This window comes from Lissotriton helveticus, chromosome 1_1 (assembly GCF_964261635.1).
Source record: "Lissotriton helveticus chromosome 1_1, aLisHel1.1, whole genome shotgun sequence".
Lineage (NCBI taxonomy): Eukaryota > Metazoa > Chordata > Amphibia > Caudata > Salamandridae > Lissotriton > Lissotriton helveticus.
The window spans coordinates 683,824,751-683,852,594 of record NC_136057.1 but is presented as its reverse complement, the minus strand read 5'-3'; the positions used below and the strand labels follow the sequence as shown (position 1 = coordinate 683,852,594).

Here is a 27,844-nt window from a genome sequence, read left to right as displayed (position 1 = left end):
GAGCCTACACCAGCTTCAGTGCATTCAAAACTCTGCTGCACGACTGGTGCTTGGTCTCCCTAGGAGAGCATCCACTAAAAATGCACTCGCCAAACTTCACTGGCTACCCATTAAAGAGAGGATTATATTCAAAACTCTCTGCTATGCACACCGCATTGCTCAAAATAAAGGTCCCAGCTATCTGAGAGGCCTTCTTACCATCCATAGGCCGGTTAGAGATCTCAGATCAGCAGGCATGATGCTATTTAAAATCCCTCGCATCACTAAAGCTAAAATGGGAGGTAAATCCTTCCGCTATTTAGCCACCAAGCTTTGGAATGCCCTACCGATACAGCTCCGGATGGAGCCATCGGAAACCAGGTTCAGAGCCAAACTCAAAACGCATCTATTTCCCACAGCTTAGCTCCTCTTCCTGTTCTCTGGCCTCTGGACGGGTTGAATTTGCAGTCAGCGCGGGGACACACAGTTCTGTGCAGCCAGGCGCTTAATAAATGATTATTATTATTATTATTATTAAGTAACAAAGAAATGCAGTTTTGCAAACGAAAATAGTATTTTAGCACTAGTACATGAACAAGTAATGAAATTTTGTATACAAATAAGTCTCTGAAAAATCAAACATAAGTTATCAGTAGTTTTATGCAAATTATTCTTGTCACTGTTAGTATTTTTTGTAGTGGTATGGCAACAATTATTCAAGATTAATTTTAGCAAAACATAGTGCAATTTTTGGTGTTTTGTAATATACACTTTTGTAAGAATTTGTTGAGGTATAATGACAATAAAGTGCAGTATTTTAAATAATGCAACAATCAATAAAGAAATGCACAGTTTTCAAACAAAAAAATATATTCTAGCAGTGTTACATGAAAAAAAATTCCAATTTTGTATACAAAAAACTATCTGAAAAAGTGAAACATAGGTAATCAGTAGTAGTATGCAAAGTATTCAGGTTACTTTTTAGTATTTTTTGTACGTTGTATGGCAACAATTGTTTATATTGCAGTTATATTTCTCTAATTATGTCTGTAATGCAACCATTACAAAACAGTACACTAAGTGTTATTGGCAAGAATGGCATTAAAGCATTTTCAAAATCTTCTGTGTCAGTTTCAATGCCTAAGTAGTCCATCAAAGGTGTATTATGGATGTCCATTGATTGCAAGTTTTCATTATTTTCTATTTGCACCACCATTGTGCTTTGCTCCTGGTAAGTTTTTTCCATTCCAAATAACGTTACAGTTATGTTTTCTTTGGGTGGTTGTATGACCTATGAAAAAAGTGTTTTAGTACACTTTTTAAATTTACTGATTGCATCATGATATTGCTATAAATATGTACTTACTTGTATTGTAGAGTGTCTAGTTGTGTTTAATATCTTCTCTCCATTGAACTCATGTACAGCCATATGTGTAAGCTGTACATATTCCCCAATTTCAATCGTAAAATCAGTGGCGTCTCTCCATAGACTTATCTTCACTGAATCTGTTGCATCATTAATTGTAATGCTCCTTATTTTCGTTTCTTGACCTCCAACAAGTATATTTTTAGTATCTTCTGCCTATGGTACGTAAAGTAGGTATTTTTTGCAGTTTTTTATACTTTAATGAATGTTAAACAATAATTTTGTGCTTTGTGGTATATGTACAGTTAGAATTATTCGAAAACATACTGTAGACATTTTTTATATTGTCAACATAGAATTAATGGAAATAAAAATTATTAATTATTTGGTATGCTACTATTGCTCACTTTTGAACTTTGTACAAATGCTTATGTATATAATTTTTGTTACTTACTTTGTATTATTGTTGATAGTTTACTTATCCATGGGTGTATTGCTAGTATATTTTATCTTGCTTTTGATTAAACTGTTTTTTTTCTTTTTACATTTGTACTTTGGGTATTTAGTAAGTCCATTGATGGTATATAGAGTTTTCCATATGCTGATATTATACTATAATAGTAGCAATGTTAAATACATCAGCTGGAAAGAGCTGGAGTGTAGAAGTCTTTGCTATTTTGGGTAGAAGCCGCCATGCTTCTTGTTCTGTTGGAGTTGCGTTGGATACCTTTGGGTTGAGTGGAACACAGGAGCTGTCAGCAGGGTGGGCAGGGAAGAGTTGGAGGGCAGGAGTTCCTCCTGCTTTGGGTACAAGTCTGCCATAGCTCCTAGCAAAGATGAGCAGGAAGTGCTGGAAGGTAGGAGTCTCTTCTGCTGTGGGTGGAGCTGTTAGTAGTGTTGGGGGGGGGTGGCAGGGAAGTGCTCAAGGGTAGGAGCTTTCCTGCTTTGAGTAAAACTTTGTTATGTTTTTTGCTCTCTTTTACCTGTTTTGGACACCCTTGGGTCTAGTGCACCACAGGAGCTGTTAGCAAGGGCAGGTGGGGGGGTGGGGGGGTGCAGGGAAGTTTTGGAGGGTAGGATCTTCTTCTTCTTTGGGTATAAGTCTGGTCAATAAAACATTAAATAGCTACGGAAAATTGTGTGAGTACTCAAGTTGTATGTATAGGTACATAAAATTGCTCCAGAAAGCTCATACAATTGCAACATGTCCATTTGAATTGTAACAGCCACTGTGAGTTAGGAAATGTCTCTTCAGTTAGGAGTTTTTCCCATAAGCTAAGATCACCCCCACTTACACATATAATGAAAGGGAAGTTATAGGGGTAGAAAGGGAGATGGGAGTTAAGAGGAACAAAATAGAGCAAAAAGTACAATAAGGCCAGCAAGAGGTGATAAGCTGTTGATGGTGTACTTGATATATTTTACAACTTTGCTATTGGGGAACATGTAGTAATTACTTGTTTCAGATATTAGTGTACAATTTTATTTGTGGTACAAGTATCTATTTGAAACAAGTAAATGCTGTTTGTTAAAGTTGTATCAATATTAGTAATATTTAAGTTAAATTATTTGTAAAAAAAAACTTTTGAGTTGTTCTAGTATTAAATGTGATAGTTTGCAACCAAAACATGGTATTTATACAGTAAATAATGGAATTGGGTAAAATTTATAAGTTAACATGTTGTTAAAAAATATGGGACAGTCATATTACTAAAATCAATTAAATAGTTATTACTTGTTTTAGATAGACAGTACAATTTTTTTTGTACTTGTATTTTTAAAACAAGTAAATGTTGGAATGTAAGTTGTATTGTGCATTCCAATTTTATTTTATTTCTTACATATATAAAAACATATACTTACTTCGTATTAGTTTGCGATTGCTTGATATGGAGGATATAGGCAACTTTATAAAACAGTTTATAAATACAATCTCTTAATAGCAGGTAACTTGTATTGTGCATTGTTTTTTTTCGGATTTCTGTAACATATATAAAGTTATTTACTTACTTTATATTAGTAGCTGTTTTTTGCTTTGGAGGGTATAATTAACTTAATAAAATAGTTTCTAATAAAATTTGTAAGAAAATAATTGTATATTAATTACTTGTTGCAGATAGCATTGTACATTTTTTTTTGTACAAGTAGTTATGTGAAACAAGTAAATTATTTGCAGGTAAGGTGTATAGGTTATAGAATTTATTTTGATTTTTGCAATGTATATAAAGAATTTACTTACTTTGTATTAATGGATAATACTTGTCTCACATATTTTAATATCTTTCTCTACTGTTCTATCTAAACACAGGAGTTGTCAGCAGGGGGGACAGAGAAGAGTTGGAGTGCAGGAATTTGTCCTGCTTTGGGTAGTAGTCTGCCATGGTTTTTGCTGTCTTGGAGCTGCATTAGACACTATTAAGTTGAGTGTAATAGATGAGCTCCTAGCAGGTGGGGCAGGTAAGAGTTGGAAGGTAGGAGTCTCTACTTCTTTAGGTAGAAATCTGTTATACGTCTTGCTATTTTGGAGCTGTGCTTCACACCTCTGGGTTGAGTGCAACATAGGAGTTTCCAGCAGGGATGGACAGGAAGTGCTGGAAGGTAGGAGTCTCTTCAGCTGTAGGTGGAGCTGTTAGCAGGGGTGGAGGGGGAGGTGGCAGGGAAGTGCTAAAGGCTAGGAGCATTTCCTGCTTTGTGTACATGTCTGTTATGCTTTTTGCACTCTTATAGGTGCGTTGAAAACTCATGGGTTGTGTGCAACACAGTAGCTTTTAGCAGGGGGCGGGAGAGGTCAGGTAAGATTTCTATGGTAGGAGTCTCTTCTGTTTATAAAGAATTTACTTACTTTGTATTAATGGATAATACTTGTCTCCCATATTTAATGTCATTTTTTACTGTTTTATCTAAATATTGTCTTGTAAGCAATAGTAATATCATAAAACAGTTCTTTTAATATCATTATATAAAAATTATAAGTTATAAACTTGTATACATATAAATATAACATTTTATTTATATTAATGATAATTACTTATAACTGTACAATTGCAAACATTTTGTAGTAAAATTAGTTAGTATGACAAATAGTAGCATGTAAAATAGTAATAAAATACTGCTTACTTCTGTAATTGTTCCTGACACACTCAGGAGTGTCTTTACAGCAGCTCCTCGAACAGCTTTTATCGGAGATACTGGTGGGGCTGGCGGCTGTAGGATGCATTCTGCTTCTTGTATAATACCTGCTGAAATTGTAAGTGGTGGCATTCTTGCTATTTTCGTTTGCTTTGTCAACAGTAATATATCATTTTTGAAAATGTAATTGCGAATAAGTAATCCATTTTGTTCTCTTGTTTGCATATAGTAATCCTCATTATAACATGTTGCTTTAATAGTAGTAGTTTCATCAGCTAATGCCATATGATACAAAACTTTATTTTCTTGTTTTGAATTGCGATAATAAGTTTTTGCTGAACATTTGATGATGTTGACTCGTAGTGCTTTCTGGTATGGCTTGGAATCAAATTGTTTGGTGCTCTTTAATTCTTCAATGGAAATCATCTGTAAAAAAATATGTAAATATTAATAATTTAGATTGTTATTTATGCAAAGATAGTACTTTGATAGGGTAACATTCTTAAGCAGTACATTCAATGGAAATCATTTGTAAAATTATATGTAAATATTAATAATCAATATTGCTATTTATGCAAAGACAGTACTTTGATAGGGTAATATTATTAAATAGTACATTAAATAGCTATCCATATTGGTTTATGATCACTGTAATATGATTCTAATGTTCCGTAATTTGTAGGATGTGCATTTGTAAAAATGTGATCTAGTAAAGAGTTGTAATCTGTTGTAGGTGTGTTAATTTTCTGTTCACAATTAAAATTTGTTTTCATGTAGTTTTGTAATAATTTGCTACTGTATGTTGTTTGTTGTAGGTCAATGTTAAAATTGCCCATTATGACATATTTATGATGTGGATATGCATTTAATGTAGAACTTAAAATTGCTAGTAATGTTTGTATTGCAACTTTTGGTGGTTTGTATATAATTAGTATTAAGTATTGTGTATTGTTAATTGTTTGTGTGAACTGTAAAATGTCAATTTGTTTTTCTGTTGTAAAAATTGGATTTATAAAATGTTGTTTGTTGTAATATATAGCTATTCCATGTTTTGTGTGTATGTTGTAAAATTTGTCAAATAATAAACAATTGTAATGATCAATATTATATGTTTCGTTAGGTGTTTTGTGTGTTATATTTATTTCAGTTAAACACAACACGTCTGCATTTAATATATTAGTATCAGATTTTATTGCTTTGAAATGTTTTTGTAGTGATCTTATGTTATGTGCTATTAGTGTGAAACTTTTGTTGTATTGATGTATTTGTGGTATTGAAATTTGTAATAACATATTTGTTTTCATGCGAAACATTTCCTCGTGCACTTTAAAGTGTGTTAATATTTTATCTTCTTTAAAGTTTTTAATATATATGTTATTTAAAGACTTTGCTCTGCTAATTGCTACATAATGTAAGTGATGTGTTTTGGTATTACCGAAATGTATATATAATGGTTCTATTGTTTGACCTTGAGTTCTATGTATAGTACGTGCAGATGATTGTCGTAATGGAAACTGTTTTCGTACTATTGTTATTAATTTTTTGCTATATTGAAAAGTACGAGAAATCGGTAATATTGGTGTCCAACTTTTAGAAATATTTATTTTGTAAAGGTGTGTATTTTGTTGTCTTGTTTGTGTGCCAATTTTTTCATTGTCAAAATGCATCCAAACAATAATTGGAATATTATTTGTAGTTTCGACATACTCAATTATACCTGTTGCACCATTAGTTAAACCATCATTCACATTAATATTAGAAGTTAGATCATAACGTAATTTAATTGCAATATGTAATATCTTTGCCAATGACATAGTTTGATTTGTATTAGTAGGTTATTTTTGTAAAATTGCTTCTTTTACTTCTGGACTTAAGTCTCCTGGTACTGTGTCTATAGCTATTGTAGTATACATTGGATAATGTTTGATATGTTGCATCAAAACATTATGATTTATTTCATTAACTTCATTGTTAGTAAACATTATATATGGTATAGACTGTAGTATACTTGAATCTGGTTCTATTTCACGTGATTTCAATTTTTGAATATCATCAATTGTTTGCTCACCAGTCCTTAGTCTATTTAGCAGTTGTGCAAATGGCATATCATTTATTTGCCTAATGATTTTGGTAAGTTCAAATATTTTAAAATGTGTTTGCCATAAGTTAGTACTTAATGGTCCATACATATTTTTTGAGTTTTCAAATATATATGTATCAAAAACTGGTTTCAATTGGTAAAAGTCTCCAATGGCTAATATTGATATACCTCCAAATGGTTCATTTGATGCTTTTATTTCTTGCAATCTATTGTGTATAAAATTTAACATATTTGTGCCAACCATTGATATTTCATCTATTATCAGAACTTTTAAATGCATTAATTTACATTGTAATGTACTTCTATTTTCATGTGTTAATTGCTTATATGTTAATGCTTGTGAGATTGGAATTTTAAATGTACTATGTAAAGTTTGACCATTTATATTATGTGCAGCTTGCCCTGTTGGTGCTGTAAGTAATATATAAATGTTATCAGGATTTTCTCCTGCTTTTGTATTATAGTAGCGTACTAAAGTTTGATATAGTGCAGTAATTATATAACTTTTGCCTACTCCTGCACCGCCAGTACAAAAAGTAAAAAAACATTCTGGTTTTGTTTTTAGCCAGTTTAAGTGATGGTAGACAAAATTTAGTTGTTCCATTGTTAAGTCTTGCATAATACTAGTGTACTCCTCCTGTGGTAGTATATTGTTCACTAATAATTCTTCTTCTGCAATTGTTCTAATTCCTAAATCTAGTCCTAGATCATATTGTGTATCTGATTGATATGCAGGTGTTGTTGTTTCTTGATTATCTATAACTATTGATATTGTAGGTGATGCTGGTGATGTGTCCATTTCTTCATTATTATGTGTTTCTTTAGTATTAATTATTGTATCTTGCTTATTATATAATTTATAGTTAGTATCTACTTCTATTTGTACTTGTAGGTATTTTTCATAGTATGTACTTTTTGGTGAAATTATATTGTTTTCTATTCTCCAAGGGTAGTATAGCATTAGTAACTCTCTGTAATAATTTTCTGTGTCGTTAATTTTATTGAAACGTCTATATCTAATTATTATTTTTTTCCTACGTTCAGTGTACATTTTGCTGTGTTTGTTACTTATTAATTCATCTATTTGAACTTCTTCTTCATCTGAACTATAAAAGTTAGTTTCTAAAAGTAAGTCATCATAAGTATTTTTTTTTTTTTGGGTGTTAATTTTCTGTTTGGTATTATAGTTTGATGCATAATCAGCTAATGTACATTCTTCTAATGTTATTGGCCGTTTACTGTACTTGTTAATAACATTGTCAAATTGTATTTTTGTTGATGTTTCTGGTAACATATTTATTGTATTAATATCTTTCATTAAATATGTACGCTGATCTGGCATACTTGTATTAATAAATACAAATGATCTTGAACTTTTCCTTAAGGGTATTTGTAATATAAGGTAAGCAGCTTCTTGTGCACTAATTTCTGTGCAATTTATAAATTTATTACCAATGTACTTTAATTGCTCTTTCATCTTTACATTATGGCCAACTTCTTTTGCAGCTTGTGCTAATATTTTACTTAAGCCACGCTGAGATTTACTAATATATGATACAATATATACAGCACAAGCATATGCATCTAAAACATACTGTATATCTATGTTAGCTTGCCATGCTTGTAAAATTACTTTATTGTAATTATTAATAAAACATTCAGCTGGTGTTCTTTTTAAAAATATAGTAGTTTTATTTATTTGTAATTGTATGCATGTTATATATTCTTCTTCTGTTATTTGAATGTGTTGTAAGAATTCTTCATATGTGTAATTAGCAAATTGTTCTGTATTCATTGTAGCATGAATAATATCTATGTGTTGCTTAAACATATTGTTTGTGTTTTCTAGTTGTAATGGCCTTAATATCATTGTGCATGCCATTGGATATCTTGGAAATTGATATTTGCATGTTTTTTTATGTTTGATGCGGCAATTTTTTGTATGCCCATGTTTTTGTAATGGAAGTAAATTGTGTAAAGGTGTGTCTTCTGTTTTTGTACATGTTATGTGCTTATTTATAAAAGTTATAACTTCATCATCTTTGTGTATGTTATATTGTGGTGCATCATCAATCCAAAGTAATGCATGTATATGTGGTGATCCTCTCTGTTGAAATTCAACTCTGTAAAAATAATCTATTACTTTACCTACTGGGTTTGATTTGTGAAGTAAAATACAATTGAATAATTTTCTAACTTGATAATCGAAATGTCGTGCACATGTTATTGGGTCTTGCTGTATTAAACTGCATTTTGTTTCCCATGTCATACTTTTGAATTCATCTCTTGTACATTCTTTTTGTTTTTTTATCCGTAATAGTATATTAATCAAATGGTACCATTTTGTTTCTGCTGCTGATAAAGTTAGAAAAAAAGTTGGGATACCCAATTGCCTTATCATTGCAAATAAATCTTTCTTACAATTTTCCCAATATGGGGGAGAACTCCGTATTGTTTTCAATATTTTGTAACCTTCATTGTATTGTAGTATGCTGTCTAAGTTATCTTTTATATCTTTCACTGTAATAACTTGCCCATTAGTAAAATACTTTCTAAGTGATATAAAAATGTTGTCTTGTATTTGTTTAATTTGCAATCTTTTTAATTTAAAAAACATATTTGTAACATTATTAGCTACTCTTTTGTCAACACTTCGTAATTCCCATTTACATATGGTACTATAATGTACTGGTACATGCCTATTTTCATTAGCTGTTCTACGTTTACCACAAAAAATTGTTGGAAATGCTAAGTATTCAGAATCTTTGTCTTCATATAATCCACGCGGAGTATTATGTTCAGCAGGAGCTAAACTTAATACATTAATGTTCTCTGTTGGAATAGTTTCATTTGTTAATAATGTATCTAAATTACCTACAGGTAGTTCATCTGTACTACTTGAAGTATTGTTAGTTTCAGACATATTTGTATCATTTGTTTCTTGATTTGGTGTATATTGCCAATCTGAGTTTATAGTTATACCATATTCTTTAAATAATTCACTATTGTAAGCTAAATATACAGCTGCATTTTTTACTTTATTAGGTCTTACATTTTCATAATGTGTGTATGATTTATAACGTAATTTTCTTTTTAATTTTATAGGAATTGTCATATTATCACTTATTTGTCTTGGCAACATTGTAATCGTGGTCATAACGTCAGCTGGTACATTAACAACAGCACCTGTTAATGCTTTTTGAAATCCACGTGGCAATGTTCTAATTTGCAAAAAAGGTATTCTTGGAGATATTAATCTCTCCTCTAAATTATGTAAATATAATTCAGATGGTATATTAGGGAAACTCATTCCATTGTAAACAGAACATGGTGGAATTTTGTTTTTAGTTATGTAATGATAGCATGTTTCACATATATAATTAGTTTGATAATCACTAATGTTACATAATAGAAATGTTGTTTGGTTTGTGATATGTCCTATATTTTTTACTGTCTGTTTATGCCACATTTGATTACAAATTGTGCATATATATTCTGGACCATATTGTATTTCATTATGAAAATTTTCAATTATTTTTGATATTGTTAACATATTTGTATCTTCATTTGGTATTGCATTTTTATTAATATTATAAATTGGGATACTTTCGTTTGCAGTGCTTTCCTCAAATGTTACATTATGTATATTATTACTATCTATTTCTGTTACTATGCTATTTTCACTGTTACTATTTATTTGTATTTTATTCCTATCTTTTTTATTTTCCCCATTTTTTTTAGTAACTGCAGGTTCAATACATGTTTGTGAGGTAGATAGTTCTGTATTTGTATTATTTTTTAGTTCTGTAATTTTTTTGTTATTACTGCAGATTTGAAAGTGGTAGATGAAGAAGGTAATTGTGTGCTATAGTGTATAAGCATTTGTTTATTATCTTCAACACTTTTTTTTAAAGCTAGTCTTTTTTGAGTTTTTTTAAAAGAAGACTTCAGAATTTTACTCACTGTTAAAGGAATTACTTTTATTACCAGTAATTCTTCATTAATGACTAGCATATCTTTACATATAGTCATTATATACTGCATTAAATCTGTATATGTTTTTATTTCTATACTGTTTAGACTGTAGTCAGTAGTATATTTAGGACTACTTTTTGATGTTTGTGAGTAATAAATGCAAGAGGTATCATGTGTATTAATAATAATAATTACAATTGAATGTAAAAATATTATATTACAATAATGTTTATCTAAAGCTTTCATTATAGTTAAGTGTATGTTTTTTAGTACTGTATTATTTTTTACTATGCTATAGAACTGCTCTTTTTGCATCTTTATTGAATAGATTGTATTATCATATTCAATATAAGTAGGAATATTTTGAAAGTCTATGTTTTGTTTCTTATAGAAAGTTGTCATATCTACATACATGTTTTTGGCTAGTTGCATTATATTATTCATATCTTGTGCAGTCCATTTTGTTGGATTTGTATTTTGACTATAAATAATAGCAAAAAATAGATTGCAAATGTATGTGTTATCTATTTTTATTCCTTGCAATTGTGTATTTATTAAATTACAGTTAACTTCTATTACTATGTTGTTATTGTTATTTTTACAATTAATAGTATTTATTTCATGTGATTCCAATTTATGCATAGTACATTGTAATAATGCATTTTTATTTAATTTCTTTTTATTACTTTTTTTGAGTTTTTGATTACTATTATCTGTTATTAAACCTGCTTTTAATGACTTTTCAATAATTGTATGTTTTTTAATGCCTTTTTTTTAAGTACTTTCTTGTTACATTTTTTAGCAATTTGCAATTCTTTTGTTACTGGTAAATTTGGTATAGCTACATTAATATGTGTCTGCTAATGTACATTTTTTTGCTAAATTTTTTCTGTTTCTAATAAAGCACTAATTTTAGCCGTTTTAGCAGTTTTAGAAATAATTTTATCTGTGTTGCTCCTTTTTTTTTTAATGTCTCTTTTGTAACATGTTTTGGTGCTGCATGTGTTAATGTGGTTGTAACTTGTGCGTATGTAATAGTACTAGTCTGTTCAAATTGTAACTTAGATGTTATTGCTTTCTCAACTTTGCTACTATTGTTAATTTCCTGCTCTAATATGTTTGCATCATGTACTAAAAGTGTACTTTCATCTTTTCCAACTGTATGTATTTTTTGTAATGCTTGTCTAAAAGATTTTTGTTGTATTTTTATAACATCTATTGGTGTTAATTCAAATTGTATATCTACTGCATTATCTGGTTTTATAAAACTTGCTAATCTACAAATATGATGCATTATATCCTGAAAACTTTTTTTTATGATTACTACACAGGTGCCATTTGTATGTGGCATACCATTATGATCCCGACTATGTGAATCAAAGATAAAGTATGTATTTTCATTTTTAAATATAGAAATTACATATACATCCATGCATAATAAGACTCCAGAATTTGTTATTGATATATTTAATGCTTCTTGAATGTCTGGATATGACAAATCAAAACGTTCAAATATGTTACCATAGTATGGTTGGCGAAGATGAATTGAATATATATTATTTTCATGCATTACATATTTTGGTAGTTCATCAGGATGCATAAATTCTTGTTTATTAATCTGATGCATATGTAAATATAATGCATTTCCAAGATCCATAATATAATGCAAATCTTGTGCATCCCATATGTTTGCTTGTTTATTGTAATTGTGAATTATGGCAAATAGACTATTTGGTAAGCATTGTCTACCTCTAGAAGTTTGTGAAAATTTGTCATGTGCTTGATTGTAGTGAGCTTGTATGTTACTATACATTATCTTGTCTCTTTGTAAAACTGTAGTCAAGGATTTATATGTTATTCTCTTACTTTTTTTATTAATTTGTATTTGTGATTTAACTAATATTACAGTCTAGTTATGCATACATGACTAATATTTTGGTTTTATATCATGAAAAAGTAATTTCTTACTAGTAGTGTTTTGATGAACTATTGTAACATACTCTGAAAAACCACTTTAATAGTGTATGCATCCAATGATATTAGTCATACTTTTTAAGAAAAACTTGAACTAAGTATATTACCTTGTTGTTAGCTTCTTCTTTTTAGAAGAACCTGTAAAAAAAAATGTATATGAAATTGTGTATTTATGCATACTTTTTATATGTCAGTATCAACAGATATTTACTTATGTGTCTAAACATTTTCTAATGCATAGTGCATAGTAGTGAGGGCAGAGTGCAGAGTAATTAGTGCAAAATGCAGAGTAGTGAGTGCAAATTGTGGAGCAGTGAGGGCATAGTGAATAGTAGTAAGGGTAGAGTGCAGAGTAGTGACTGCAGAGTGCAGAGTAGTGAGTGAACAATGCATAGTAGTGAGGCCAAAATGCAGAGTAGTGTGGGTAGAGAGCAGAGTAGTTAGGGCAGATTGGAGAGTATGAGTGCCGAGCACAGAGTAGTAAGTGCAAAGTGCAGAGTAGTGAGGGCAGAGTGCAGAGTAGTGAGTGCATAGTGCATAGTAGTGAGGGCATAGTGCAGAGTACTGGTAGCAGAGTGCAGAGTATTTAGTGCAGAATGCAGAATAGTGAGTGCAGAGTGCGAAGCAGTAAGTACGGAGTGCAGAGTAATGAGGGCAGTACTAGTTTGTGGACACAGTGTCAAGTAGTGAGTGCAAAGTGTATAATAGTGAGGGCAAGGTACAGAGTACTGAGGGAAGACTGTACAGTTGTGAGTGCAAATTGCAGAGTATGAGTGCAGAGGGTAGAGTAGTGAGTGCAAAGTATTGAGTAGTGACTGCAGAGTAGTAAGTGCAGAGTAGTGAGTGCACAGTACTTACTGCAGTTTGCATAATAGTGATGACAGTTCTACTCTGTAGGCAGGGTGCAAAGTAGAAACTGCAGACTGCATATCAGTGTATGCAGAGTAGAAAGCACTGCGTAGTAAGTGCAGAGTGCAGATTAGTAAGCATAGAGTGCAGACTAATGAATGTAAAGTGCAAAGTAGTGAGTGCATAGTGCATAGTAGTGAGGGCAGAGTGGAGAGTAGTGAGAGCAAAGTGCAGAGTAGTAAGTGCATAGTGCAGAGTAGTGAGTGTAGAGTGCAGAGTAGTGAGCGCACAGCGAATAGTAGTGAGCGTACAGCAAATAGTAGTGAGTGCATAGTGCATAGTTGTGAGGGCAGAGTGCAGAGTAATTAGTGTACAATGCAAAGCAGTGAGTGCAAAGTGTGGAGCAGTGAGTGCAAAGTAGTGAGAGTATTACTACTGTGTTGGTACAGTGCTGAGTAGTGAGTGGAGAGTGCATAGTAGTTAGGGAAGATTGCAGAATATGAGTGCCGAGCATAGAGTAGTTAGTGCAAAGTGTAGAGTAGTGAGAGCAGAGTGCATAGTTGTAGTAGTGAGGGCAAACTGCAGAGTAGTGAAAGCAGAGTGCATAGTAGTTATAGCAGAGTGTACAGTATTAATGGCAGAGTGCAGAGCAGTGAATGCATAGTGCAGAGCAGTGAGTGCATAGTGCATAGTAGTGAGGGCAGAGTGCATAGTAGTGGGGTAGAGTGCAGACTAGTGAAGGCAAAGTGCAGAGTAGTAAGTGCATAGTGCAAAGTAGTGAGTGCAGACTGCAGAGTAGTGAGAGCACAGTGTAGAGTATTTAGGTCAGAGTGTACAGCAGTGAATGCATAGTACAGAGTAATTAGTGTGTAGTGCATAGTAGTAAGTGCAGAGTGCAAAGTAGTGAGAGCACAGTGTAGAGTATTTAAGTCAGAGTGTACAGCAGTGAATGCATAGTACAGAGTAATGACTGCATAGTGCATAGTAGTGAGGGCAGAGTGTAGAGTAGTGAGGGCAAAGTGCAGAGTGGTAAGTGCATAGTGCGGAGTAGTGAGTGTAGAGTGCATAGTGGTGAGGGCAGAATGCAGGGTAGTGAGGGCAAAGTGCATAGTAGTGAAAGCAGAGTGCATAGTAGTTATAGCAGAGTGTGGAGTATTAATGGCAGAGTGCAGAGCACTGAATGCATAGTGCAGAGCAGTGAGTGCATAGAGCATAGTAGTGAGGGCAGAGTGCAGAGTAGTGGGGTAGAGTGCAGACTAGTGAAGGCAAAGTGCAGAGTAGTAAGTGCATAGTGCAAAGTAGTGAGTGCAGACTGCAGAGTAGTGAGAGCACAGTGTAGAGTATTTAGGTCAGAGTGTACAGCAGTGAATGCATAGTACAGAGTAATTAGTGTGTAGTGCATAGTAGTAAGTGCAGAGTGCAAAGTAGTGAGAGCACAGTGTAGAGTATTTAAGTCAGAGTGTACAGCAGTGAATGCATAGTACAGAGTAATGACTGCATAGTGCATAGTAGTGAGGGCAGAGTGTAGAGTAGTGAGGGCAAAGTGCAGAGTGGTAAGTGCATAGTGCGGAGTAGTGAGTGTAGAGTGCATAGTGGTGAGGGCAGAATGCAGGGTAGTGAGGGCAAAGTGCATAGTAGTGAAAGCAGAGTGCATAGTAGTTATAGCAGAGTGTGGAGTATTAATGGCAGAGTGCAGAGCACTGAATGCATAGTGCAGAGCAGTGAGTGCATAGAGCATAGTAGTGAGGGCAGAGTGCAGAGTAGTGAGGGCAAAGTGCATAATAGTGAGTGCATAGTGCAGAATAGTGACTGCAGAGTGCAGAGTAGTGAGTGAACAATGCATAGTAGTGAGGTTAATATGCAGAGTAGTGTAGGTAGAGAGCAGAGTAGTTAGGGCAGATTGCATAGTATGAGTGCTGAAAAGTAGTGAGTGCAAAGTGCAGAGTAGTGAGGGTGGAGTGCAGAGTAGTGAGTGCATAATGCATAGTAGTGAGGGCATAGTGCAGAGTAATTAGTGCAGAATGCAGAATAGTGAGTGCAGAGTGCGGAGCAGTGAGTGCTGAATGCAGAGTAGTGAAGGCAGTAGTAGTTTGTAGACACAGTGCTGAGTAGTGAGTACAGAGTGTATAGTAGTGAGGGCAGAGTACAGAGTACTGAGGGTAAAGTGCAGAGTTGTGAGTGCAAATTGCAGAGTATGAGTGCAGAGGGCAGAGTAGTGAGTGCAAAGTAGTGAGTAGTGACTGCAAAGTAGTAAGTGCAGAGTAGTGAGTGCAGAGTAGTTACTGCATATTGCATAGTAGTGATGACAGTACTACTCTGTAGGCAGGATGCAGAGTAGAAACTGCAGACTGCATATCAGTGGATGCAGAGTAGTAAGCACTGTGCAGAGTAAAGAGTGCAGAGTAGTTACTGCAGATTGCATAGTAGTGATGACAGTACTACTCTGTAGGCAGGATGCAGAGTAGGAACTGCAGACTGCATATCAGTGGATGCAGAGTAGTAAGCACTGCGTAGTGAGTGGACAGTGTAGAGTACTAAGCATAGAGTGCAGACTAATGAATGTAAAGTGCAGAGCACAAAGTAGTGAGTACAAAGTGCAGAATAGTTGGCAGAGTGCAGAGTAATGAGTGTTTGTAAAGAGTATTTTAACTTTAATAAAATAATTTGCATTGTAAAATATTATGACACAAGTGTGTAAAGTGAGCACTATATAAAATTGCTAAAATAAATAAGTACATAAATTTGCAAATTAAGTACTACCCTCACTTTTTACCCAGTTCAATATGTAATGTACATACCGCATTTATATTTGACATACAGTAAATAACAGTCAGGAAAAATCACGATGTTGATAAATGTTACATTACATTGCTAAGCAATTATTAGGGTCGCACAAAAGGTGCACGTGGCATACAATGAAATGGCAAGCTAATTACCCAAGGCACTTAATTTGGAAAAGGCAAACTAAACATATATTATTTCCTAACTTACTAAATTTATAAAACACATATGTTTCGTTTGAACACACGCTAAAGACTGACATTTTACCAAGTATCATAATAGTGCTATTTATGTAATGTAAAATAATTAGAGCTAGAGCTTGTGGCGCCCGGGGCTATCCTTCAGATTGCCGCCTCCCCTTGGGGGGTTGTTGGGGGAAAAGGGCGGCGAGCACCTGAAAGAGGTCCGAGAGACACGTAGTATCGCCGCTAATAGTTACCTCGATCAATCAAGTTACATGCACATACATGACACGGCCCAGGGCTAGACAGCCCACGTCCCCAAAATAGTGCTGCCTACGGCAGACTGCCCCCACCTAGCTAGGTCAATGAAGGAATAGCAGAAGGAAACTTAAAAGTTACATCAGTTCTACCTACCCTGTTTGTGACATCTCACTCATAACATCACAGCTAGTGCAGGACCCTTGTCCCATATCTGCCCTGTCCATGACCTCAGCAATATCTGCAGACCAATCCACCACACTGGGTTTGACCACAATTCCCTTGGCAGCACCTTCAGGATACTACAGGTGAGTCCAATGCACCTGATCACTAGACTAACTTGATTTGTGCAGTTGGGGCATTACCAGGCCGAATGAGCGGGAAGAGGGTTGGGAGGGGCAACAAGTTAAAAACAAAGCTAAAAGTACAAAGAATTTGTATTCTGTTCCAAGTTTCCATTGTCTTCACCTTCAGGTAACAGCATATAAAATAAAGGCACACTCTATGTTTAAAGATAAATCCAAGTTAAAGTAATCGGTAGGAAATGCATTTGTTTGCATTATGATATTTTATTGATTAATTCAGTTACTAGAGATTAGTGTAACAAGACAGTAAAGGAATAGATTACTGGTGGTGGTGGGTAAGGAGTGGTGGTTAACGACTTCTGTATTTAAAATGCTACGATGTCCCAGCCTATGACTTAAAGCACAATGAATATGCAACTCATTATTTTAATACAGTATAAAATGTTTTTGAAGTGTCCCATTTCACTGTGGAATGTCTTTCATAAGTCACTACATCAATGGAAATATCACATTAGCAATACGAATGGCAGCTATGATATTAACCACCTGAGCTACCTCATACCAATGAATCCTGTCACTAGATGAAACTCCCATCTCTCTCCAGCAGGTAAATCACCAGAGTTTACTTGACACTGTGTGTTGTCCGAAAACTGCTCAATATACGTGGAACATTGTAGTACTTTTAACACCTCTGTACTGCTAAACAAAAGTTCCATTACTGAAGAGAAGAGTATTTTGAAGTGCAAGCCCATTTAAAACACTGCCCATGTTACTGTGCCGGTTTGTCACTGTGCCCAAGGCCAGAGCCAATAACCGGAGATAGACTGCGTGACTGAAGTTCTCAGTAACGGAGGGCATGCAGGCACTGCAGCTGCTCAGAGGAGGATCTTTTTGATCTGATCATTCATGACTGTGCAATTGCCTAAAAAGCAAAGTTTATAGCAAAGTTACAGTGCTTTCTGTAGCAGGCTGAGACCTCACAGCATTAAAATACAGTCGCCGCTGTTTACCATTGCACCAACTAGTACTGTATTATGTTTCTATCTGGTTAGACAAACGTTTTCAGCAATTGCATTAAAATTGAGCAGCACAATATCATATTTCATGGTCTACTAACAGCTTGGCTTTTGGATTCTGGTGCAGCTGGAAACCAGCATACATCATTCTCACACATACATAATATTCATTCTAAATGAGAAACAAATTAACCCCAACATTTTGGAAGAAGAACATGCCTCTTGTGTAAACTAACTGGAGTAATTCAGGTGACCTAATACGTAGCTGTCAAAGTTTGAGACTGCTTATGTGTGACATAGCCATATATTCAGTCGTTGAATGTGTGACATATAAATGTCTTATGTGTAGCACTTTTAGTGATGCATGTTAGAGAACCAAAAACTGAATAGAGATCAACAGTTATAACCAAGTAGTAAGATCGTTTTCACAAATTAGCCCATGTTGTGGTATGAAAACTGGCTCAAACTACCCAATGCTCCTAAAGTGTCTACACAAGATCACTGGCCTACTTTTCTTTGCCAACAGGGTCACCTGGCAGATATATCTGGCATCGTAATAACCAATAACATACATGTTTTGGAAGAATTACCATAGTTTAATGAAATAGAATGTTATGTCTAGTACACATTTCAGTTAAAACAAATGGTTTGTTAAGCCAAAACAGTTAATCAGTGACAAAGCGTGGTAATCTCAGAGGTGCGCCACCAAAAAAACTCAGAATCCCTGTTCCATTTTCAAGAAAGCAACATCTGGTCCATCACCACTGCTAAACTGTACCAGGTTACAATATAAGTATTTTAAAATTGTAATGATTAACATGGAAAACATAATTTGAAAGTTTCCTTTAGAATACGTACTTTCGCCAGTTTCAAGAGAAAAGTATCGTGTAATGGCATCTGTAAAACTGTGTCAAGTGAACGTTTAAGCCAGCATAGCAAAATCATGTTACATTAGCCTCTACTCCGAGAAAACTGTTGTGCCGTGAATGTTGTGTGTGCGTGTCACTGACTAGCCGTGCATGTATAAGTGGCTGCAAATGTAAGTGTGACTTGATTACCCTGGCCGGCCCAGCGCACTATCAGGACACCCGCTAATGCCGCATGGAGCAGCCAGGAAGTCACCTGCGGTGCAGTGCGCACTGCTGCTGCGCAGAGGAACAGCATGATTGCAACAGAAGCAGGCCCTCAAGCATGCTGGGAGCAGTGCTTGCAAAACGGCGGCCGCGTGGCACTGGCCCGTTGCGGCGGCCTTTATAATTTGTTTGAGGACACTGACTCTGACTGACAGAAGTTAATGTCCCCAAATAAATTATAAAGGCATCCGCCCTCAAAATAGTGCCGCCTGGGGCGGACCGCCCCCCTCGCCCCCCCCTAGCTACGCTGGTGTGAATACCGAAAATATAGCCTGTACTGAGAAATAAAGAACTGTTTACGTGCGGTTTATTTTTAGCTATGAAATAGTTAATATTGTTCTTGGGACGTTAGGATAGGAGTTTGGTAAGGACCAATAGGAATGCAGTATTGGTATGAAGGGAGGTAACTGAAACATTGTTGTATGTATGAGCAAAAGCTGCTTGGTAGCCATTGCAGAGGGCGTTCAAGTGATGACAAAGCTAGCTCGAAAAGGTAATTTATAATTAATTGCAAACAGCACCAAAAATATAGTTATAACAAATAAGAAAGCGGCAATGTGGTATACTTTTACAAAGATGTTCCCATGTTTACGATAATTGAAACAATCCCAGAAACTCAAAATAGCAGCTGAAAGTTGTATGTACAAGAATGCTAAAGTAGAATGTACACGAATGCTGTGAACTTTACTCTGCTCATAATAACGCGATATTGCAATTTGTAAGTCAATAAACATAACTGTTGCCATGAAGAAAGTGCGCACCATTTTGCAAGTTACTCAATTAAACTGTACGTTAATACATTGTAAAATGGTGCTGTTAATTTAGAGCGCGCGTGAACAGCAATACTTTATAAAGCGTAAAATGCCGCAGCAAGACTTTTTCGAAGGCCAGTATATTAAATATATCGGAATGAATTGCAATGTAAGCAGCATGACTTTTTGTATGTTGTTCAATGAAACACGGATAAAGAATACAAACGTATGCTACTAAAGCCGCTTTTTAATATTTTTGCTGCTTTATTTTTTAATAATGCGTGTTAATTATGGAACGGCAGTATATATTTTAATTGGACGTTTAAAAGCGTGTAACATGTCCCCATTAAAGTTGTGCGCACGCATATGGCCACTTAATTAACAAAATTGTATATTAAACGTTGTAAAATGGCGGCATGATTTTTATGCGCCCGTGAACAGAAAGACTTTCACGGGGGCTCGCCTAACGAACACAAACGTGTACTTTTAACAGCGCGCGAACAGCAAGACTTTATAAAGCGTAAAATGCCGCAGCAAGACTTTTTCGAAGGCCAGTATATTAAATATATCGGAATGAATTGCAATGTAAGCAGCATGACTTTTTGTATGTTGTTCAATGAAACACGGATAAAGAATAAAAAACGTATGCTACTAAAGCCGCTTTTTAATATTTTTGCTGCTTTATTTTTTAATAATGCGTGTTAATTATGGAACGGTAGTATATAATTTAATTGGACGTTTAAAAGCGTGTAACATGTCCCCATTAAAGTTGTGCGCACGCATATGGCCACTTAATTAACAAAATTGTATATTAAACGTTGTAAAATGGCGGCATGATTTTTATGCGCCCGTGAACAGAAAGACTTTCACGGGGGCTCGCCTAACGAACACAAACGTGTACTTTTAAGAGCGCGCGAACAGCAAGACTTTATAAAGCGTAAAATGCCGCAGCAAGACTTTTTCGAAGGCCAGTATATTAAATATATCGGAATGAATTGCAATGTAAGCAGCATGACTTTTTGTATGTTGTTCAATGAAACACGGATAAAGAATACAAACGTATGCTACTAAAGCCGCTTTTTAATATTTTTGCTGCTTTATTTTTTAATAATGCGTGTTAATTATGGAACGGTAGTATATAATTTAATTGGACGTTTAAAAGCGTGTAACATGTCCCCATTAAAGTTGTGCGCACGCATATGGCCACTTAATTAACAAAATTGTATATTAAACGTTGTAAAATGGCGGCATGATTTTTATGCGCCCGTGAACAGAAAGACTTTCACGGGGGCTCGCCTAACGAACACAAACGTGTACTTTTAAGAGCGCGCAAACAGCAAGACTTTTTCGAAGGCCAGTAAATTATGCATTGCAAAAGCAGATTTTATATATAACTGATGGGTAATTTATAAATTGATGGCTAGCGTTAATATAAAAGCAGCATTTCATAAATTACATTGACTGCAGGAAAACGATAAAAAGTAGAGTAATTTATAGGTATGTGGACACAAATAATAGGCGCACGAATTTAGCACATTAAAACAGTTTTCGACTTAGGAAGCTTGTAAACTATCGGAATGAATTGCAACGTAAGCAGCATGACTTTTTGTATGTTGTTCAATGAAACACGGATAAAGAATACAAACGTATGCTACTAAAGCCACTTTTTAATATTTATGCTGCTTTATTTTTTAATAATGCGTGTTAATTATGGAACGGCAGTATATAATTGAATTGGACGTTTAAAAGCGTGTAACATGTGAACGATGACGATTGAAAGTTAAATGCAAATGAATAGTGCAAACTGCAGCCGTGTTTTAAAATGTAACGTTTAACTATTTATTATTACGCACTTTCAGTGAATACCAGCGGAGCATACACAGAAAGGGGTAGATTTATAAAAGCCCTGCGCCGCCGGTGCGTCACTTTTTCTCATGTTAAAAGTGACGCACCGGCGGCGCAAGGTTTTCATAAATCTGCCCCAAAGTGCGCAGGTTACCAGTATGGTTTTCTTTCGGTTAACTTGTAAATTGGTAAAACGAATGCGTAAAATAACGAATTTATACAAATACACTTAAATGTTGCCAGTAAATATATGCACAGGTATTAGCAAATGGAGCAAAAACAGATTAACAAAAAAAAGCATGACAAAATTTCCCAAGGCACATTGATGTATTAAGATAGTACTTACGTTGATATTGCGAGTTCAACTGCAAACTCCTTTGTTGATGTATGTATAGTCTTCCCGTCAACAATTTTAAGAAGTGTCCAGGAAAATTATTCTGTGAAAGAAGCAGCAATATATTATATTTGTACATAAAAGAGCAATGGAAATGTATACATTGCGTGTTTAGGAAACTTTATATAATGTGATGCTAAAATTAAGTACATAATAATAATAAAACTAATAAAAATCTACATTTGTAAAGCGCACAATGACACGTAAGGGTCTCTAGGCGCTGCGGGCCGTTGAGAAGATTAGGCAAGCTATTGCTCAGAGTCACATGCTGATGGGTTAATCTGCTGTTGGTGCTGGGGATTGAACCGTGATCACCATATTACGAAGGCAGTTGTCCTAGCAGCGGCGCATTAATACTTTTTAAATAAATTGTAAAATTAGCGCAAACAATTCATTAACAAATGTTAATAATGAAGGACAAGTACGTACCTCTTGCAAAGAGATGGCAAACGTGGAAAAGTTCTGCGCTGGCCAAATAGCAATGTAGAAGAGAAACGTCTCTAGTTAAGTACTTTTTTTTCTCATTAGATAAGATCTTCCGGGCAATAAAATGCAAGGAAAGCTAACAAAAGCATAAATCTGTCGTGGAAATGGCAACATGTGACAGAAAGTGGTCTGCTAAACGTCAATGTCAATAAAAGATCAAAGGTCAGCTATAGTATCTAAAGTGTTTCGGTTTCGTTTCTTGAAATGTAGTGAAATACTAAGAAACGTATAGCAGATGAAAAAGCACAATGTTAACGTAAAATAGCAATTGAAATGTTAAATTTGCACAAATGTAAAAATATGTAAAATAACACAACGCATTTTTATTTAAAAAGTGCTATAACCTTTTAGCCGCAATGTTAAACAGCATAAAGAACGTATAAATTATAAAAGCGCCTCCTTTTTGCTATTGCGCTGTAAATTTACCCACCACACTGAACCCGCAAAACTGAACAAATATATTGCGCTCCTAGGCCATGTACAGTGTTTCCCACTACGCTATGTTTTTTTATGAAAAGAAATACAGACATTATAGCGTGCTTGCCTACTTGTTTATTTTGTTGCTACTGGCGAGCTAAGCGTCCGCAAACACGAGCCACCCTTACCTGTCTCCGGCGTGGACTTAGAATAGCCGCTGGTTTATTTTAAGCATGCTATTTCTAGTAATTTACTGGTGATGATGGCGAGCCCAAGAGGGTATTGTTCTGACAAAGAAAGCAATGTCGTATGTTCGACAGGTGTATACAAGAGACAATCAGAATATTGACAATAGGTGTAAATTTAAGTATTAGAAATTGAGTGGGCCTGAAAATTCAGTACAGTGACATTCTAAGGAGTCTCGAACACTAAAAAGTGTGATGAGAGTTCGGGGGTAAAATAAATTGTTGTTCAGCACTCCGTGCTATATTAAGGATGCTTTAAAGTACTGAGGGGATCAGGAGAGATTGGAAAAGGATTAGCACTAGGTGAAGTAGAGAAGAAGGTACAGGCAGTGAGGAACGAGCTTTGTGGGTTTAATGATGTTCCCGAAAACGTTTGCTTCACACAAGGTCAGGGCAATTGCACATTGTGGGTTAAACATCTTATTGCCTTTTACGCATCCAACGTAGGTCCAGGAGGGCCAAATTCTTGCCAAGTTTCAAGATAAGCTGTGCTTTTGTAAATGATTCCAAACTAGATGTGTTGTAGTTATAGCGTATGTGGCTATCATGTAGCTATATGCAAAATAAACAATTGATGGACGGAATGCTGGAGTATGCAAACATTCACCCCCAGTCACATATCTGAGTTTAATGTAAACATCTTTTTTGTGTTCCTATAGTATTTTAAAACAGATATTGAAACGTGTCCTTATCAGGGCCAATATTCATGGCCTTAACTTTTAATGGGGAAACACTGGTGATTTCTTAACAATTAATGTAATGAGTGTTGATGTTATTCAGGTCAGTCATTTAAAACCTCCAGTGATGCTGCTTTATTGGAGTGCGCTATGGATTTGTTTTACGGATAACAACACGTAAGATCTTTGTCAGATGAAGGGGGAGGAGGTGAGTCATCTAAATCACTTTCTACTTTCAGTGGCAGCGACCAATGCCATAGTCTCCTGCCTCAGTTCTACATTAGACTTTTTGATGACAAGAGCTGGCAGCTTCCGGGTCTTTCATCTCAGACCCTCTGAGAAGGAAGTGCAGGCGCTGATCTTTTTATTAGGTGTGATAAAAAAGAATTGGACCTGCTTCATACTACCGGGTGGTTAGCTTGTTTTATGGTAAATAGTACTAAAGGGAATTACCATTTGGCAAGCGAGCAGAGAAATCAGTTTTTGATTTTTGCATTTTACTCCCTTCCAACTCCTAACTTTTTCCTTTCTGTCCTATAGCTAAAGTACAGGGCCCAGTATACACAATATCAAACAACGCTCCCCACGCCATGTACAGCGTTTCCCACCACGCTATGTTTTTTAATTAAAATAAATACAGACATCATAGCGCGCCTGCCTACTTGTATGCATTTAATCCGCAAAACGCATTTAGCCCGTAAAACTGAACAAATATAGTAGATAAATTAATAGCTTTGGCATTTACAATGTTAATAGTTGTAACTTTTGCAAATCTAACATGTATAGCTTTTGTAATGCAATATGTGTTGCATTTCTGTTATAAGATGTCTATTTCACGCTATATGAAACTCTGCAAAACAAACTTCACAGTTTTTAGCATCTTGATTATGCCATTTCATGTCTAACTTGAAAGTGCAAAAGGCACGGGGAAATGTGAATTGGAATGTAACTTTTTTTTCCTCTATTTTAGCAGTGACAGTGACTCCTTAACTCTCATTCTGTGCTTGCCGGCTGCAGAGCACTTCACTCGGTAGTTTGCACAATTAAGTTCTATTACTTTTAGAAGTTACAAGCTGCCCTGCAATTAACGTGCTATGACCAAGTTCTATTACTTTAAGAAGTTACGAGCTGCCCTGCAATTAACGTGCTATGACCTCGCCCCCAGATTAAGAAAATTCACACAATTAGAATTATTCTGTTAATTGTTAATAGCGGTACTGCATTGTAGGCTGCAGCAGTGTTAAGGCAGTTGCTTGTAATGAGCATACTATAAAACACTACTTTGGGCTGTTTTTAGTAGGTTGCAGGCGGGTTGTGCGAGAATGTGCGTTTTTTTTTTTTGCATTGATACCACGCTGTAGCAAAACATCGACAGCAGGCAGCTCGACACGAGAGTAGCATCGCATGAAGTCTGCGTGCTTACTTGACTTGACTCGACTTGACAATGACTCAGTGTGGCGTTGAGGTAGGCATTGATCAGCACATCATTGACCAAATTTTAATTGTATGCAAGACTAGTATCTGAGTTGTAGTAGTTAATATTATAAAGCACCAGCTACGCTGCTAGCCTGTGTCTAAGAAAGTATCATAGCTGCGTATTTTGTTCTAAGCTAGATTATAGTATATAAGACTTGTTTTGCACTACGCGTTTGTAGTCATGGCGCATTTGTACGGCACTAAGTAAATATTGACAAAGGTTATTTAAATGCTAATGTATTATATTTACAGACAAAATGAATGTGTGCCCTTGTATAACTTAACTGGTGCTATGTAAAGCACTGTGATACTACGTCGAGTGCACGTTTATTTGGCGCTATATCAACTGTGATTCTGACCGAATCACTTAATCTCTCCGTGCCTAACAAAATGAATGTGTGCCTTTGTATAAGGTAACTGGTGCTATGTAAAACACTGTGATACTACGTTAAGTGCAAGTCTATTTGGCAGTATAAATACTGTGATTCTGGGCAAATCAATTAATCTCCCCGTGCCTAACAAAATGAATGTATGCCCTTGTGCGATGCAAAATACATATGCTGCGCTAAAATTTGCAAAATAAATAAGCTGGAGATACTGCATGTGATATGTAATGCGTAAAAAGCGCACAAGAAATTAAAGCCCTTGTGCCATGCAAATTACATATGCTGCGCTAAAATTTGCAAAATAAATATGCTGGAGATACTGCATGTGATATGTAATGCGTAAAAAGCGCACAACTTCAGTCTTGAAAAGCCAGTTTCAGTCTTAGTACTGTCGCCAAAAAGCCTCTTGTGATACTGGGCAAATTACTTAATCTGTTCGTGCCTAACAAATTGAATGTGTAGTTAACAGCACCTTTCCAGTATAGAAAAATACATTATGTGAAGGCATTGGCTATTGTACTTTAAAAGCAAGCTTTTATAAAAACTTTCACATGGAGCAGTTTAAAACTTTAGCTGTCGTGCGGTCGCGCCGACGGCATACTTTTATAAAGACTTCACATGAACCATCTTTAAGATCTCTTTTTACATTTTAATTAAATAGTGACACTTTATTTGCTTAAGGCGAATAAGCTGAACATTTGCTAACTGTTCTTAAACTGAAAGTAGACATGGTGGCGCCTGCTAAGCATCTTGTAAAGTGTCCCTGTGATTTGTAACAGTTTTTATCTAATGAAAGACAAACGGTGTTAATGGCTGTAGAGTGGGGGAAAGGATGTCTTGAAGTGCCTAAATGCAAGCAAATGGCTCCAGGCTGGGGGAAGGGTGTGCTGGACTAAACTGCGTAGGTGTAAGCAAAGCGAAAAATACAAAGGCAAAATGGGATAGGAAACACGTACAAATGTGCAAAATTGTTAGAGGTGTGATAGAGGAAAATGCAATGCCTGAAAGTTGTAAATACAGAGGTGAAATAAGATAGGAAACACGTACAAATGTGCTGAATTGTTAGAAGCTTGAAAGCGCCCGACTTCATGCCTGAAAAAATCAGTTCAAGTCTCAGTGATGCTAACAAAAAGACTTCTGTGATTCTGGAAAATTCAATTAATCTCCCGGTGCCTAAAAATGAATGTATGCCCTAACCTACTTTGACTCTCAGTTGAGTCTCAGTAATGCCTACAAAAAGACTTCTGTGATTCTGGCCAAATTAATTAATCTCCCCGTGCGTCACAAAATGAATGTGTGCTCGTGATTATCGGCAAATCAATTAATCTCCCCCCGCGTAACAATCTGAATGTGTGCCCTTGTACGATGCAAATTAAATATACAAAAGATACATTAATTGAGAAAAGCAGCACATACAAATGTGCTGAAATGTTAGAGGCTTGAAAGCAGCCGGCTGCATGTAATGCGCGCCCGCTGAACAACCCCCGGACCACGTTAAAAAAAATGTGTGCCCGTGATTCTCGGCAAATCAATTAATCTCCCCCCGCGTAACAAATTAATGTGTGCCCTTGTACGATGCAAATTAAATATGCAAAAGATACATTAATTGAGAAAAGCAGCACATACAAATGCTGAAATGTTAGAGGCTTGAAAGCAGCCGGCTGCATGTAATGCGCGCCCGCTGAACAACCCCCGGACCACGTTAAAAAAAATGTGTGCCCGTGATTCTCGGCAACTCAATTAATCTCCCCCCGCGTAACAAATGAATGTGTGCCCTTGTACGATGCAAATTAAATATGCAAAAGATACATTAATTGAGAAAAGCAGCACATACAAATGTGCTGAAATGTTAGAGGCTTGAAAGCAGCCGGCTGCATGTAATGCGCGCCCGCTGAACAACCCCCGGACCACGTTAAAAAAAATGTGTGCCCGTGATTCTCGGCAAATCAATTAATCTCCCCCCGCGTAACAAATGAATGTGTGCCCTTGTACGATGCAAATTAAATATGCAAAAGATACATTAATTGAGAAAAGCAGCACATACAAATGTGCTGAAATGTTAGAGGCTTGAAAGCAGCCGGCTGCATGTAATGCGCGCCCGCTGAACAACCCCCGGAC

General features: G+C 35.5%; 2 protein-coding genes across 3 annotated transcripts in view; one reads left to right on the top strand and one right to left on the bottom strand.

Annotated features, from left to right (window-relative positions):
* Positions 1 to 27,844, top strand: part of PRPF18 (pre-mRNA processing factor 18) — a 297,642-nt gene that overhangs the window by 14,455 nt on the left and 255,343 nt on the right. The gene's annotated exons all lie outside the window — the stretch shown is intronic.
* Positions 741 to 22,559, bottom strand: LOC144770498 (uncharacterized). Of its 2 annotated transcripts, XM_078655057.1 has the most exons (6): positions 22,469 to 22,559; positions 21,992 to 22,082; positions 12,632 to 12,662; positions 4,463 to 4,900; positions 1,346 to 1,561; positions 741 to 1,270 (listed from the first exon to the last, which is right to left on the bottom strand). In XM_078655057.1, the coding sequence occupies exons 4-6, from the start codon at positions 4,898 to 4,900 to the stop codon at positions 1,007 to 1,009; spliced, it is 918 nt and encodes a 305-aa protein (XP_078511183.1). In that variant the 5' UTR covers positions 12,632 to 12,662; positions 21,992 to 22,082; positions 22,469 to 22,559; the 3' UTR covers positions 741 to 1,006. The 2 variants fall into 2 exon arrangements, with proteins under 2 accessions (XP_078511183.1, XP_078511193.1); XM_078655067.1 differs by lacking the exon at positions 12,632 to 12,662.